The following is a 16882-nucleotide window of genomic DNA, read 5'->3' on the forward strand; positions in this document are numbered from 1 at the left end:
GATCCACCTGCCTCAGCCTCCCCAAGTGCTGGAATTGCAGGCATGAGCCAAAGCACCCAGCCAATTATTTTTCTATTTCTCTATCTTTATGCTACTACCACATTATTTTAATTACTAAGTAGTTTTATAGTATGTCTTGAAATCAGATAATATTAGTCCTCCAACTTTGTCCTTTTCAAAGTTGGTTTGACTATTTAATATTTAGGGTTCTTTCCATTTCCACATGAATTTTAGAATTAGCTTATGAATTTCTATAGCATATTCCAATTGATATTGCATTTAATCCAGATATTAATTTGGGGAGAATTGACATTTTAACAGTATTCAATCATCTGAGTCATTAACATATATCTTTGCATTTATTTACAACTTCTTTATTTTCTCTTAGTAATGTTTTTTTGTTTTCAATGTGTAGGTCTTGGACATACAGTGTATAGGTCTTTGGTTGATTTATTCCTACATATTTCATATGTAAATGGTATTTTTAAGTTTCAATTTACAGGTATTTGTCACTAGTTTATAGAAATACTACCGATTATTGTATGTCGATCTTGTTTTATGTCACGCTACTAAACTCACTTGTTTGTTGTAATAGCTTTTAGTAGATTCCACGAGATAGTCTATGTAGACAATCATGCAAATAAAAAACAGTTTTCTTTCTTCACAATCTGGGTGACTTTAATTTTTTTTTTTTTCACCCTGTTACACTGGGTAGAACCTCTAATACAGTGTTGAATAAAACTAGTGAGAATAGACATTCTTGTCTTGTTCCTGATCATGTGGGAAATGAACAGGAAAGCATTTGCTCTTTTAACATGAAGTATGATGTTATTCCAGGTTTTTTATAAATGCCCTTAATTAGGTAGTTTCCCTTTCCTAAGAGTTTTTGTCAGGAATAGATGTTTGATTTCTCAAATGTGTTTTTGCATTGGTTAAGTAATCTATGGTTTTTGTTTTTAAATTTCTTAATATGGTGAATTACATTGATATTCAAATGTTAAACCAACTTCACGTTCCTGGGAGAAACCCTACTTAGTGGGCGTGTTATCCTTTTTATAAATTGTTGTATTTGATTTGCTAAAATTTCCTTTAGAACTTCTTGCATTTCGTTCATGAGAAATATGGGTCTGTAATTTTTTTTTTGTAACATCTTAAGCTGATTTTGATAAGGAGATAATTCTGGCTTCATGGAACAAATTGGGAAGAATTCCCACCTCTTCAATTTTCTGAAATAGTCTGTGTAGATTTAGTATTACTTCCTCCTTGTGTAATTTCTATTTCTTTATTCATATTCTCTATTTAGTGAGACATTGCTCATACATTAGTTCTTTAGACATGTTTCCTTTAGTTCTTTGAACACATTTTTAATTACGGATTTTAAGTCTTTGTCTAGTAAGTCCAGTGTCTGGGCTTCCTTGGGGACAGTTCTGTTCATTGCTAGTGGGAATAAACACTGTTTGGGGCCTCAAGTAATTTTCCCAGATGTGTGCACTCATCAGTTCTCTGCTGGATTCTTGAGGGGAACCTTTCTGCGGATCTTCATTGTCAGTGGCTCAGTATCTTGAAAATTGTTGTTTCATGTGTTTTGTTCAGGTTTTGTTGCTGTTGTTGTTGTTGTTTTAGACGAGAGGTAAATCTAGTTCCTCCTACTCTATCTGGGCTACAAGCAAAGGTCTACATGTCCTATGTATTTTCAAGGTAGCTTTTTGATAGATTGTGTATAGATTGTGAGAGATAAAAGAAGAAAGAGGATCACTGCAGTCTGATCTTCCTAGAGTGGGCTTTAGTGGTCAGAGAAAGCCAAAGAGGAAGACAGCATTTAAGACCATATAGACACGATGGAGTAAACAAGAATAGGGCCTAGAAGTCAGGAGCTAAGGCACAAAAGTATGGCAGTGCCTGGGATACCCTCAGACCAGCAAGTATGCATGGGGTCTCGTGTGTGTGTGTGTGTGTGTGTGTGTGTGTGTCCAGATAGTTAAACATTTCACCTAAAAGAAATGCAGATTTCTGACTTCTTGAAAATAATCCAGAGTTCTGGACCTCAGCTCTACATTCTTTGATGACATCCATCAATGAGCTGAGATGGACTGCCTCCTTTAGATGAGTCATCCATTCTCCAGTTTGCCACAGTCCATTGTATCATTGTCTCTGCTGTATTATCTTTGGCTTGCTTCCCTTATTCACCTTATCAGTATAGAATATAGATTCCTTGGAAATAAGGCCAAAAGGGCACACTTCAGAAAGATTAAGATTGTGTGTTATCAGTGTTTCTTTCCAGAACTTAACCTTTCCTTTGTTCTTTTATCATTCTATCTAAATTTACTGTCGTTTCTTGTTTGTAATTTCTGACCTTTTCATTCTCAGTCATCTGACTTCATTTCACTTACTTATACATTTCTTTGTTAGTCTATTCAGGGTGCCACAGAGAATACCACAGACTTCATTGCTCAAACTACAGAAACTTATTTTCACATAGTTCTGGGGGCTAGAAGTCCCAAGATCAAGGTGCCAGCAGGATTGGTTTCCAGTGAGGCCTCTCTTCCTGGCTTGGAGATGTCTGCCTTCTCGTTGTATCCTCACGTGGCCTCTTCTCTGTGCAAAAAGAGCACGCTTTTCATCTTTCTCGTCTTCTGAGGACACTAGTCTTATTAGATTAGAGCCCCACTCTTCTGACTCCATTTAACCTTAGTTACCTCCCTAGAAGCCCCTGTCTCCAAATACAGTTACATTAGGAGTTCAGGTGTCAACATATGAATTTTGGGGAAATATCGTTTGGTTCACAAGAATCTCTATTCAGTCCTATTTAATACCTGATTTTGAAATTCTTGCATCTTTTTCAAGCTCATCTGTGGTGTTTCTCACCATTCCTAGACAACTTAGAGAGAAGATACTCTCTTCCATTCTTGTTTTCCTTTTTTTTTCATTGTTTTTGTGTTTTCTTTCTCCTTACTACACACTCATCCACAAAACATTTGTTTTATATTTTGCTGTTGCCATTGAATCATTTGGAAAGCTACATTGCTCATTCCATAGATCAGGATGTTACAGCTTTCTTATATATACACTTCCTTCATTTCTTTTCTTGTCGTTAATGAATGTCCTGTACTTTTACGTGTGTGTGTGTGTGTGTGTGTGTGTGTGTTTCCACCTAAGTTGATAGAACTTTCCGATTTTTCCCAGGCATCTAATATTTTTCTGAGACAGATGAAATTTATTTTATTCTGTAAGTCCACAGATAATAGTTTTAGATTTTGACATTTATTTTATTCTTGTCCCTTTATCATGGCTAAAAAGGAGCTCAACCAGCCAAAGGTTTGTCTGTTTACATTATTTTAAGCAGCTCCCTGTCTCTCACCCCCGCGTATACTTGTTAGTTCTGCCAGATGTTTTTCTGTCATATCCTCACATTTATCCCCATTTTTATTTCCACTGCCACGTCACTAGATCAAAGCCTCATCTGAGCTTTTACCTCAGCTCTCTTTTACTGGCTCCTTGTTTCTGATCTTTCCCTCCTATAGTTCTGAAATGAGCAAAGAACAGAGCCATGAGGACCAAGGACACATAATGGAAACACAGGTGAGAAAGAAGGAGCAAGCAGGCCAAAAAGTCACTCTAATAGAGGTAAGGGGAAAACCAATAGAAAGTTGTGCTATATTGTCAACAGGAAAAGATTTAGGAAAGCATGGTCAGCAAGGACAAATACCAGAGAGAGACAAGGACTGACAAGTCCCATTTGGGATCTGTAACCAGGAGGCCATTTGCGACCTTGGAGAAGATAGTTTTGATGGAGAAACCCGGAAGCATAAATCAGATTGTCTCCAGCCCAAAGGGAAAAAGACTGTTAAGAATAGTCTTACTCTCTTTAGAAGCTGGAATTTAAAGGAGAGAAAAGGCTAGGCGGTAACTAGTGGAAAACACAGGGTATAGAGAAGATCTTTATAACGAGGGGAATGACAAAAATATTTACAAACTGAAAGAGCCACTTGAGAAGGAGCCATCTGCGGTGTCGGAGCTGAGTGATAGTCCCAGGGGGCCTAAGGAAATCCAGAGGATCACTGCTCAAGAGTGGGCCACTTTTTCTACTGAGACAGGCCAGTGGGAAAATGTGTTTGGATGGTAGGGGTTGGTGTGTAAGAAAGGCAGGAAAGGCCTGCCAGAAGGCCTTTTCTCTATCAAGTAGAAGTGAAGTTTCTGTTCAAAGTGAAACTCCAGGCCGGGCGCGGTGTCTCAAGCCTGTAATCCCAGCACTTTGGGAGGCCGAGGCGGGCGGATCACGAGGTCAGGAGATCCAGACCATCCTGGCTAACAGGGTGAAACCCCGTCTCTACTAAAAATACAAAAAACTAGCCGGGCACGGTGGCGGGCGCCTGTAGTCCCAGCTACTCGGGAGGCTGAGGCAGGAGAATGGCGTGAACCCGGGAGGCGGAGCTTGCAGTGAGCCGAGATCTCGCCACTGCACTCCAGCCTGGGTGACAGAGCGAGACTCCGTCTCAAAAAAAAGAAAGTGAAATGTTACAAACTGTTCGTGTCCACATTTATGAATTTGTCATTTTGTAGGAACTAGATTCAAAATTTTCATATTTTTATTTTTCCATTGTAGAAAACTGAAATCTAATTGTACAGAAGCATGTAGATGAATTAGAAGCATATAGATTATATAATCATGGGCCAATGAATGATTTTTAACCTTGATACCAGAATTGGAAAACATTATAAAACAGATTTTTAAATAATGGAAACTTTAAAATTATGCAAGTCAAAAAGAAAAAACATCATAGAATTTTTAAATGAACAGTAACTTGGAATGGAAGAGATTTACCCATAAAAGAGTAATACTTCTTTTTTTTTTTTTTTTAGACATCTTGCTCTGTCACCCAGGCTAGAATACAGTGGTGCAATCTCAGCTTACTGCGATCTCCACCTCCCGGGTTCAAGTGATTCTCCTGCCTCAGCCTCCTGAGTAGCAGGGACTACAGGCACACATCACCACACCCAGCTAATTTTTGTATTTTTAGTAGAGACAGGGTTTTGCCTTGTTGCCCAGGCTGGTCTTGATCTCCTGACTTCAAGCGATCCACCTGCCTCGGCCTCCCAAAGTGCTGGGATTACAGGTGTGAGCCACTGCACCTGGCCAGGAGTAATACCCTTAACAAACAAAACGCTCTAAGAGGAGCTTTTTCAACAAGAAAAAAAAATACAGCAGTAGAAAAGCGGGACAAAGGTATACACAGGACATTCTTAAAGGATTCTTAAAGGGATAGATATAAATGGCCACAGACATATGAAAAATGTTTACCATCCATTGATCAAATTAATGAAAATTAAAACAATAAAGCGAGACGGTATTTTACCCTTTCAAAATGACAAGTTTCAAACTTATGATACACACCTAGTATTGATGAGAAAATGGAACGTGGGTTCCTGCTTACACTGCTGGTAATGCTGTAAGATTGATCCATTCTTTGTGGAGTATAATTAGGTAATATGTTGGGGTTTGTTTTTTTTTGTTTTGTTTTCAAAATGTGCGTGTCTTTGACCTAACAGTTCAACTTCAAGGAATCTCTTGTAGGAAAGTATTCAAGTATACATGGAGAGATTTAGTTAAAAGGCTACTCCTTCGAGCAGTATTTTTAAAATAAATTGTTGATTACAATATGAAATATTTATATAACAGAATATCATATGGTTATTATTCATCATATTATGGAAGTATTTTTATGGACATGAAAATATCTTTATGATTTTTAAGTAAAAGATTATAAAATAGTTTATATAATATATATCAAAAGACATCAATAATTATATGAGTAGTAAGATTATAGTGATTTTTTTCTTCTGTTTTAACTTTGTGCATTTTCTAATTTATGTACTTAGTGTATATTTACTACTCGATCATTTCTTTCAAAATGAATGTAATTGTTAGAAATTTTCTAACACAGCCTGTTGTTTCTACATTTAAAGAAACCAAGGTTTCAAAGTTACAGCTACAAAGTGCTTGATCCCAAGTTCAGGGCTGTTTTACACATTGCTTTGTATATGAACTCTGATTAGATGGGCAGTGCTTCCAGTCAGGGGCTATTATTTAATACTTACTCACATTGCACTTAGCCTGGTGTCTTGCCTCTTGCCACAGAAGTAAACCTTCAGGAAAGATCTATTGGATTGAATGTCTTGTGGGGTAAGGTCCAGGTTTTTTTGTTGTGTTTTGTTTTTGTTTTTGTTTTTTTTGAGAGGGAACCTTGCTGTGTTGCCCAGGCTGGACTGCAGTGGTGCAATCTCAGCTCACTGTAACCTCCGCCTCCTGGATTCAAGTGATTCTCCTGCCTCAGCCTCCTGAGTAGCTGGAATTACAGACACCCACACCACACGTGGCTAATTTTTGTATTTTAGTAGAGATGGGGTTTCACCATGTTGGCCAAGCTGGTCTTGAACTCCTGACCTCAGGTGATCCACCCGTTTCAGCCTCCCAAAATGCTGGGATGACAGGCATGAGCCACTATGCCCGGCCACGGCCCAGAATTTTTATGAATCGTATTCCCCAGACATGACATACACACAAACACTAACCTAGTTTCATACTTGTTTTCGTAAGCTTGCTAAGAAGAATGTTTCTTTCTCTTTTCATCACAAGAGCCTTTAAAAAGGCCTTTGCTTCATTACTTTCTTCCTCTGTTAGATTATAGAGATACTTTATGAGAAGATAGAGAGGGAATGGCTTTGCATTTATTCTTGTCTTTTGGTTAGATGTCTTCTCCTCCCGCTTTCAGCACATCCCTGTTGTCTCCTAGCTTTCAGGTCCCTTTGCTGTTAGCGTTCATCAAGCCAGTGTGCCACTCTTGATTTTCCTCCCATCGTCAGGAAGGGTGGGCCAATGTCCGAAGGGTGCACTTGATCATCTTTATTCTGTCTCTTTTCTCCCTTTTATGCGCCATCTTTGTCATTCTCTATCCAGTGTGTTTCTTCCTCTTCTAAGTCTGAATCATTTCCCTCAAAGATGTTATCTTTGCTGCCTACTTTAGATTTTTTGAGTTGAATTTCTCTTTGGGTTCCTCTCCTGAAGGTCCTTCTGGCTTCTCTGTTTACTTCTCACAGTGCAGTCACCACCTGATTGATTTCCCTTGTCCTACATCTTCTGCACGTGCAGGATCCATCTCACTAATTTCCAGCTGTTGTTCTCCCCTTCTCCCCCTTCCCTTTTCTGTTTTTCTTATTCTTTGTTGTCCTCGCGCTACCATGAACTCTTCCTCTCACTTTGTTTTTTCTTATTCTTCCTCTGAGATCCTTTACCCTCCTCACTGCCTTTTTGCATGTGAGTTTAGCCCAGCCTTCACTGAAACTACTTTCTTTTCCATTTTTATCAGATCCTAATTTGGCGAAAAGTTTTATGTACTTTTTCTGTTTATGTACAGGGAGATTTTTTTTGCCCCTAGTGATATTATACCTTGGCATGCCATATCTGTACCATTTTTATACTCAACTTCATGTGCATTCATGAACTTCCCTGGAACATATTTTTGGGCTTCTATATATGATACAAGCTTACCTGGAGTAGCTCCATTTAACAAATTTAAAATCAAGAAACATCAAGTAACAAAGAATGTTTTGCCCTTCATATGTAAATGTTTTTTATATGAAAAGATAGGGCGACCATTGATTTAAGATTGGGCCTGTTCCTTAAAGCACAGGTGTCCCCAGCCCCTCCTGTGCCCCCAGGGAGAGCCCTTCAGGAATGGTTAGCTGCCGCCCTTTCTTGCCACAATGTGCCAGCTGTCACTTTTCTCAGGAGTGGTCGATGGAGTTGACTGCTACCTTAACCAGATTTGCCATCATTCTGAAACTGCCATGTGTTTTCTAAGGACAGCCAGGTGTTAAGCCTTTCTCTTTAGAGGAAGGACAGTAACCTTTTTGTGTAAGTCCAGAACTCATCGATGCAGTATGAATGATTGCATTAAAAAATGTTAGGTTTAGCCCCACTAGTTTATCTCACACTAGTTGTAGTGCAAGTACTACCTGCTCTCTAAGGAAGCAACTTCTTATTTCATCTACATATTGGTTCTTGATTTTTAAGAATTGTATAATTTGTTGTACATCAGAGCCACATCTAGATGCTTAATTGTTGCTATCTTGATCAATCAGAAATGAGACAACCCATTTTTTAATTGATTTGAAAAATGTAATAACCTAATTATATAAAAGTAGGCATAGCTTAGATTAAATGAAAGAATGCTATTTAATAAAATTATCTATGTCCTTTGGAATCACTAACCCTGAATATCATTCATGAGGACTTTTTTTCCCCATTGAACGAAGAATTTCATATACTCTGATTGCCTGCTCTTCGTTTCTGGAAGTTCCTCATGGTTTGGAGTTTTTAGTGTCTATATTTGGGAATTATATTTATTTCTTGCTTACATTAACCTGTCAATGCAGGAGCAAGCCTTAAACAATTGCTGGTGATCCAAAGAGATGCTAACAATATGTTTGAGAGGCAAACTAGAAGATAGGAAATTAGTATTTTGGTCTTTTTTGGTTGTGTTTGTATGTGTTTATGTTTTACACAGTGTCTTTTATTACCTGTGCTATTGCCTGAGCACACTAAGATTTGGTTGTAGTCAGAAGACATTATTCAAATGTATTTAGTACATTTTGTATATTTTTCTTTCCAGTAAAAGAATTGAAGAAAAGTGAAGAGATGCCCAAATGCACAGAGGTGAAAATGACAAATTAAACCAAATGGAATTTCTCTTCAGAGTTCAGAATTTTCAGATACTAAGGAGGAAGAAAGGATCCACTACTTCTTGTTGTTATGAATGACTCTAGAAAAATCAGAATCAAGTTGTGGGTGGAAAAATCAATGTGGCCTTTGAGCTCAATTGTTATGAACCATTGCAATTGTTGTTGGTCCAAGTATTGGTACTTATATTGGTAGTAATTGCATCATAGTTACATTACCAGTGTTGGAAAACTCATGAGGAAAACACTGTAATTGCTACTCAGCAAATGTGAATAAAAGGTATTTGCATTGTTAGGATGTCTGTTAAGTAATCATTTAATATTATTATATCGGTAATGTGGTTATATATGTGGTGTTATGCCCAGAATATGAAGTGTCTGCTTTTGAAATTCACTTTATTCAAAAAAGAAGCAGCTGGCTGGGCACGGTGCCTTACGCCTGTAATCCCAGCACTTTAGAAGGCCAAGGTGGGTGGATCACCTAAGGTCAGGAGTTCAAGACCAGCCTGACCGACATGGTGAAACCCCGTCTCTACTAAAAATACAAAAATTAGCCGGGCGTCGTGGCAGGCGCCTGTAATCCCAACTACTGAGACAGGAGAATCACCCAGGAGGCAGAGGTTGCAGTGAGCCGAGATCATGCCATTGCACTCTAGCCTGGGCAACAGAGCAAAACTCTGTCTCCAAAAAACAAAAAAGATAACCAGCTTTAGAATATGGCATATTCAAAATGGTTACAGTAACAAAGACATTAAAAGAAAACAATTTACTTTCGAATTAAAAGTTTGTGTTTCTTAAGAATGAATCATGTAGGTAACTTCATACACCTAAACTAAAAGTGATTTTTGGCTGGACTGACAACAGTGTTCCAAATGTCTTTACTTTTTAAAAAAGGCATTTCATATTTAAGCACATACCTATTTTGTAGACTTACATTGTTTAATATTTATTTTAATCTTAATAGTTTTACATTATTATATTGCATTTATTTATTTCTAAGTTCCAGAATAATAGCATCATTATTATAGACTATATGTTTTGAAGTTAGATATTATAATGGGGTATTCATTTTTTGTTCTTTTCTCGACTCCTTTCTCAACTGTGTGATAAGGTCTGCTGATAAAATATTTAACCCCAAGAAAGTGAAAACTAATGTAAAATTAGGAAGACTTATCCAAATTAGACAATCAATTCCATTAAAATAAGAAGTGAGAAAAACAGTGTTGGGCATTGAGGTGTAAATTTTACCCAGTGTGAAATATCTTCTAATAAAAATATATTTGGCTCTTATCCCTGCACATGTTGTAGAGGCATAAAAATTGGCAAACATGTCCCTGCTGTGTAGAACTTTTAAAAAAGGCATTTTTCAAAGTGTTGAGTGGCATTGATAACTGTTGAAGCCTGAAGCCATCAGCACAAAAGTCTGTTCTGATGGCACTGAGTTTCAATTGTTCTGGATGCGTAAGTCTGTGCATCAGGTACAGCTGGGCCCAGCCAGCTTGAGTCCCTCTTGTACAAGCTTGTTTTTTTCTGTCTTGTGAATGCACTTGATAATTTAAAAATAAAAATATCTGTTTCTCTGCAGTTTCAGCTCATAATTTTGAGATACGTGTTGATTTTCTGATGGAATCACCAAGAATTTCAACAGGTTTAGAAATAATTTAAGATGAATGAAAAATATGTCAGGGGGAGCTAAGCATTTGCTAAGATCTTGAGGTTTATATGAAAAATGAAGGGTTATTTTTATATTGCAACTACTAAAGACAAAAATAGCAGTTGAAGCAAACACCAGGAAAATTTGGCTCTACTGAAAACCCAGTCCTTTTCCCCTTTGTCTTGCTGACAAAGTAAGACTAGGGTTATGTTCATGACTAGATTAATAAAAGGTCTTTACCACCCAGTCTGAGATGAGATGGGATGAGGGAGATCATGACAGTGCCCTCTAAGCAGTACATCCAGCTGATAATCAAGCAGAAAATCAGACACCAGAATCCATTTGATGATGTATGGCATTAAACATTTCCTTATATCAAATTGGGTTTGTTTTATCTTTATTCTGAAAGTATTGAATTTTATCCCATGTCATCTCTTTTCTCCAAACAAGTAACAATTTGACATTATCTTCTATATCTAAATAATATTTTTAAACCATTGTTAGAAACACACTTCCCAATTATTGATCCAACTCTGTCTTGAAGATTAACGTTTCCTCAGTATTGAAATGATACTGTGTATAGGACTTGGAAAGCTAGAATAAAAATCAAGTTTTTAAAAGACTTAAAACATGAAATATTTTACACAATGAATGCAAATGTATGTATAAAATGCATATTTTAAATGAGATCAATGCTTTTAAATGGCTAACACTTGGTACTTCTGAAATCTTGTGCAGGGTTTCTGTCACATACAAATGAATACTTGACCTTAATATTATCTTTAAATTATAGAAGAATTTAATTAAAGATTTCTTTTCTTTAGGAAGCTCAGCAAGACTATGTTTGAGAAATACTTAGCATTTTATAGCTTCATGTGACATGTTGTCACTTTAGTCATATATTTAGCCACAAATATTTTTAAGAGGAAGTTCTAGAAACTATAACAAAAGTTTGTGACCTTACATTTTTATATGTATTCAAATGATTTCCATCTGATGGCCATACCTGTTTAGTGAATTATGGAAACATTTCTAAGCAATCCACATGTTTTAAGCTATATATTTCTTCGTTTCTATTTAATTGAACTGTACCAAAAATAGTCCCCAAATCTTCACTTTATTATGTATGTACATGACCTCATTTACTCTTCACATCAAATCCATTAGATAGATAAAATCTTCCCTGCTCTACAACTAAGGAAACCAAGTTCTGAAGGTTAAGTAACTTCTCCAACTGCACCACTCCAGCCACTGCTAGCTGCAAATGGAGATGTCAGACTCCACTGGGTGATCTGTAAAGTACTGGATCTCAGTTGCTGTGGAGAGGAAAATGCTGATACTTGGAGATGACAGCACACACAAGAGTAAGGAAGCAGTTGGCATGTACCTATGACCACACTCAGGGACTAGAAACATCTCAAATGTTTGTCATTCAACAGTGACCTAAATAAAATATATCTGAGTGAGTTTTTTTTAAAAAAAACTGATCTTTTTTTATTAGATAACTATTTTAGTAAATCTTTACTCCATACTAGAATTATGTTAAGAAACAGATTCTATAGAATCAAACTAATTACATGTACAGTAACATTTTATTCAAGAAACCGAAAAGGCGCCATTCCAGTCATATATGAGATAATAAAAACATCAAGAAGCACGTCAATCAAAAGGCTGTGTTGACTGGAGAACTCATTCTATGGATGGACACAATTATCTGCAGGAGAATTGAATGTCAGCATCATTTAGGGTTAACAATAGACTAACTAGGCAAAAGCAGACAGCTACTCTCTGCAGAGACCCAGGAAGCAAACTTGGTAATGAGGCACTTCATTCTTCATATCCTTCTGCTCTAATTATTAAAGTGAATAGGAAATACTTTAAGCTAAGGCAGGAACTGGATAACAAAAACATTTGTTTTGTAAACACAAAGAATGCTATTTTTCTAATGATCCCCTTCAAATCTACATCAGGCATATGTTGTGAGCAGTCTGTTTTCTAAAGTTGCTCTTCTAACACCTCAAATTCATACTGATTATAGATGGGTTATTTTCATCTCAAAAAGCTGGGGAAGCTAGTGCTGCTAAGAATCAACAATTTTAGTTTCTCCTCAGTCTGAAAAAAAGGGATATGTACACACATAATTCATGTTCTATCTTTTATCACTTAGGTCAAAATGGTCCAATATATACTTCAGTGTTGTTTCTAAAAGTACTAAACAATATGATTTGTACTCACTATAGTTCATTTCTTCATAAAAATCATTTGAGCCCAATGAAAGAATAGAAGAAAATTTAAGAATGGTTTCCTTATAAAACATTTATATAAGTAAACTCAAATATTGCCAATCAAAGAATGATTTCTTAACATTGCTTGGAGTGGAGATGTTAGTGAAGATAAGAAAAAAAATAATCTGAAAGGAGGAAAAAGCAAGAAGTTGAGGAACATAACTTGCTGCCAGAGCAAAAATAAGCAACTGAAGCTTGCGCAAAGTGGTCGCAAGACTAAAGGAAGAAGGTTCCCTGGAGAAAAGTTTGGTAGCTTCAGTTTGGTTTTTTGATGTTTTCAGCTGAGAATCAGTATTTAAGGTTTTTTTTGTCTTAAATTTGTTCACAGGGCCATTCCGTATAAATGCTCCACATAATTTTTCCTGAACTATGATTCTTTAATAAAAAGCACAGTAATGTGTTTAACCATCCCTGCCTATTATACAAAAGTTAATGTTCAGAAGTGTCTACTGATGCTACTTTTAGCAGCTAAATATTTCCATGGTGGTAAAGAAATATCAGTAAAATCTATGCACTTTAAGCACGTCGAATTCTTATACTTATCATGTGTGCAGGCAGAGTACATAATAAACTAGTCTATAGCAGCTGTAAATTTCTGAGGATTTATCTAACCACAAATACATTGAAATGGGGAAATGGGTCTATATTAAACTATGCAAGATGCTGCTGGAGCTTTGCCATTTCTGCAACATCCTGTAATTAATTTATCATGACAGGTCTGGCAAACTGAAACATCCAATACACTTGCGACAGACTGTTATACTATAGTTGTTAGACATCCTGTAGTCACATTAAGTGAAGGTAGATTTTTTTTTTTTTTTGCCTTCATACATGAATATAGGGCCGTTATATTTAGAGTACCCTGTAGCCAAGGATAGACTTGTAATTTTTGAATTTCAGAATAACAATATATAGAATATGGAAAATATCCCAGACTGAAATTATGAATTCAGTCTCTTCTCTGCCATATGTGGTCTTTTCCTGAAGAGGGACAGTCCTGGGAAGGGGAACGATACAATTTGGCCAGCGCTTCCCATGCATGTGTCCCTCGGGCTAGCTAGGATGGACTCTCTCCTGGAAGATTTGAAGGTCAGCTCTCTCTTGGTTGTCTCTCCAACACATTCTTTTCCTGTAAGCCAAGCTCACAAGACCAGCTTCTGTGTGCCAGCCTCTTCTGGAAGCTGCAGTCCCACCATTTGCAAACTTAAAGTACAAATAAATATAGCAATTATTCCTGCTCCAACCCCATCCAATCCAGAGAAAGAAGAAAATGTAAAGCTTGTGGGGGTTTTTGGCCAAAATAGATCCTATCTAACAATATGTTCTATGTCGGTTCATATCAGTGTGAAAGAAAGAGCCGCTCTTGATTTGATGTGTGTAATTTGATGCAGGTAAAATAGTGACTGACGCCAAGGATGGAGCTGTGTAGTAAATGAGCTTTCTTGCTCCAGGAGTGAAGTGAGGATACTTCCCATGAAAAGTGAGACCTATATTGTATGATGGTCCACAGCCTTGCCCATTTCCTAGGGAAGATCAGAGTTTCTCAGTCTACAAACAAGTGGGGTCAAGGGGGTCTGAAACCTTAAATCTGGACATTTCAGTGAGAGGAAAAAGATGTTAGGGAAATGTCCCAGGTGATGGAGAATGAGTCCTGCTCTCTGGGAAAGAGGTGAGAAGCTGGGCAAGGGGCCTCAAGTGGTCCCAGCCTGCTTACTGCAGGTTAACCGTAAACACTTGACTTTGTATTTTCTTTCTTTGTCCTTACTATTGGAAATGGATCCTGTCTCAGAAGACCTAAGAGGTTTGTTGCTTGGCTTAAGTTTTAAAAGAAAAGCATCCAGCAGATCCCCAAACCGAGCAGCTCAAGGGAAATGTGAATGAGAGACCATGGAAGAGAAGCTTGTGTGCCCTCCCGCTTCCTGCACCGGAAGGTCCCCCTCCAGAGCTATACCATGTCAGAGTTGGGGAGGGTGTGCCCAAAAACATGAGAACGAAGACCCTTCTTTCACACAAGTAACCTGTCCAGGACCACAGACACCAGTGGCAGCACCCTGCCTCCTTCTGCCAACTCCTGCTGTTTACTAGGCAACATTCACACCTAAAGCTGCATCATCAAATCCTAATGCCGAAAAGTCCTGTATTTTCTCAACCTCCTACACAACTAAAAGTGAATATCCCTCCTAGAACACGGTCTATGTTCTGATAAATCCCCTTTTAAAACCAGGTTATTACAAATGATGAATTTGAATGAATAAGGGTAAAAGTAGGTAAAAAATGTAAACAAGGTGGCCTCAGAAAGTCAGGAGAAATGACATTTCTATGCACATATGGTGGGAGGAGGTTAGGTTTTTTATTCTTATTTTTATTTTACTTTAAGTTCCGGGATGCATGTGCAGAACGTGCAAGTTTGTTACATAGGTATATGTGTGCCATGGTGGTTTGCGGCACCCATCAACCTGTCATCAAGGTTTTAAGCCCCACATGCGTTAGCTATTGGCCCTGATGCTCTACCTCCTCTCGCCCTCCCCACCATTTATTTTTATTTTTTGACTGTATTGACAACTGGATACAGATAGTGTGATTAATTCTATTTACCTATCAGTAGCTGGAATTATTGACTACTTTCCTAAATATATTTTTGTGATTCAGGATCCTCAATAATTTTAACATTTAAATATGCTTTTTAATGTATGTGTATGTCAAAATGTGAATGTGTACACATTCACTTATTCAACAGCTTAATTGCTGAATGTGCATTTGTTGACAGACACTTGACCCAGGAGCCTTGGCTCTTCTACTCTGTTTCACCTTGAAATTGTCACAATATTTATTATGGCTGCTGACACCCTACAGTGGCTGTCAGAGGAACTCCATACTCTACCAGTAAACTTGAGCCTCGTAACAATCTTTAGCAGACAAAAAAAAGGCATTATTCTCTCATTTTTAAAAACCAGTTACAAAAAAGTCAAATGACTGGACCGACAACTATTGATCAGAACCCAGGTGCCCTCTGCCCAGTGCTGTTTTTTTCCAAACAAGAAAATTCTTTACTGACATCTGAGAAATGTGGAAATAAATTATAAGACAAGCCAATCTGTGTTCCCTGTGCAAGATGCAACTATGAATTAGGCTAATTTAGATATATGCTTTTTGGAATCAAGTTATGGTCTCTTCCTGTAGTCATTTATGTTTGTGATTTTGCTGCAATTCTCTGTGTATTTCATTTTTATGTAAGAACCTAAAATATGAAATCCCAACACAGGTCAAATAAGAGAATTTTTTAAAATATTTTTTATTTCAAGAGCTTTTAGAGTACAAGTGGTTTTTGGTTACATGGATTAATTATATAGCAGTGAAGTCTGAGATTTTAGTGCACCCATCACCCAAGTAGTATATGTTGTACCCCATATATGGTTTTTTATCCCACACCCCTCCTCCCACTTTCCCCCTTCTGAGTCTGCAAAGACAATATATCACTTTATGTCTTTGTGCCCTCATAGCTTAGCTCCCACTTCTAAGTGAGAACGTATGATATTTGGTTTTCCATTCCTAAGTTACTTCACTTAGAATCATGGCCTTTCCGCTATCCAAGTTGCTGTAAAAGACATTATTTTGTCCCTTTTTATGACTGAGTGGTATTCCATGGTGTATACATGCCACATTTTTGTTGTTGTTGTTGTTTGTTTTGTTTTGTTTTTGAAACAGAGTTTCGCTCTTCCTGCCCAGGCTGGAGTGCAATGGCGCAATCTCAGCTCACTGCAATCTCCGCCTCCCAGGTTCAAGAGATTCTTCTACCTCAGCCTCCAGAGTAGCTGGGATTACAGGCACCTGCCACCATGCCTGGCTAATTTTTTGTTGTTGTTGTTGTTGTTGTTGTATTTTTAGTAGAGATGAGGTTTGACCATGTTGGCCAGGCTGGTCTTGGACTCTTGACCTCAGGTGATCCACCTACCTTGGTCTCCCAAAGTGCTGCAATTACAGATGTAAGCTACCGCGCCCGGCCCACATGCCACATTTTCTCTATCCACTCTTTGGGTGATGGCCACTTAGGTTGGTTCTATATCTTTGAAGCTGTGAACTGTGCTGTAATAAACATATGTGAGCATGTGTTTTTTCATTTAATGTCTTATTTTCCTTTGGATAGACACCCAGTAGTGGGGTTGCTGGTAGATCTACATTTAGTTCTTTAAGGAATCTCCATACTGTT

The 16882-nt window shown here is 37.6% G+C and overlaps 1 protein-coding gene across 3 annotated transcripts in view; it reads left to right on the forward strand.

Moving 5' to 3' along the window:
* AHI1 (Abelson helper integration site 1) overlaps positions 1-10765 on the forward strand; it is a 227075-nt gene extending 216310 nt beyond the window's left edge. For all 3 annotated transcript variants that reach the window (XM_011962111.1, XM_011962110.1, XM_011962109.1), the window contains 2 exons: positions 3522-3624; positions 8670-10765. In XM_011962111.1, coding sequence (XP_011817501.1) covers positions 3522-3624; positions 8670-8672 — 106 coding nt within the window. In that variant the 3' untranslated portion in view covers positions 8673-10765. The remainder of the gene's footprint in view (positions 1-3521; positions 3625-8669) is intronic.
* Positions 10766-16882: the final 6117 nt, after the last annotated feature.

This window comes from Colobus angolensis, unplaced genomic scaffold (genome assembly GCF_000951035.1).
Source record: "Colobus angolensis palliatus isolate OR3802 unplaced genomic scaffold, Cang.pa_1.0 Scaffold58, whole genome shotgun sequence".
Lineage (NCBI taxonomy): Eukaryota > Metazoa > Chordata > Mammalia > Primates > Cercopithecidae > Colobus > Colobus angolensis.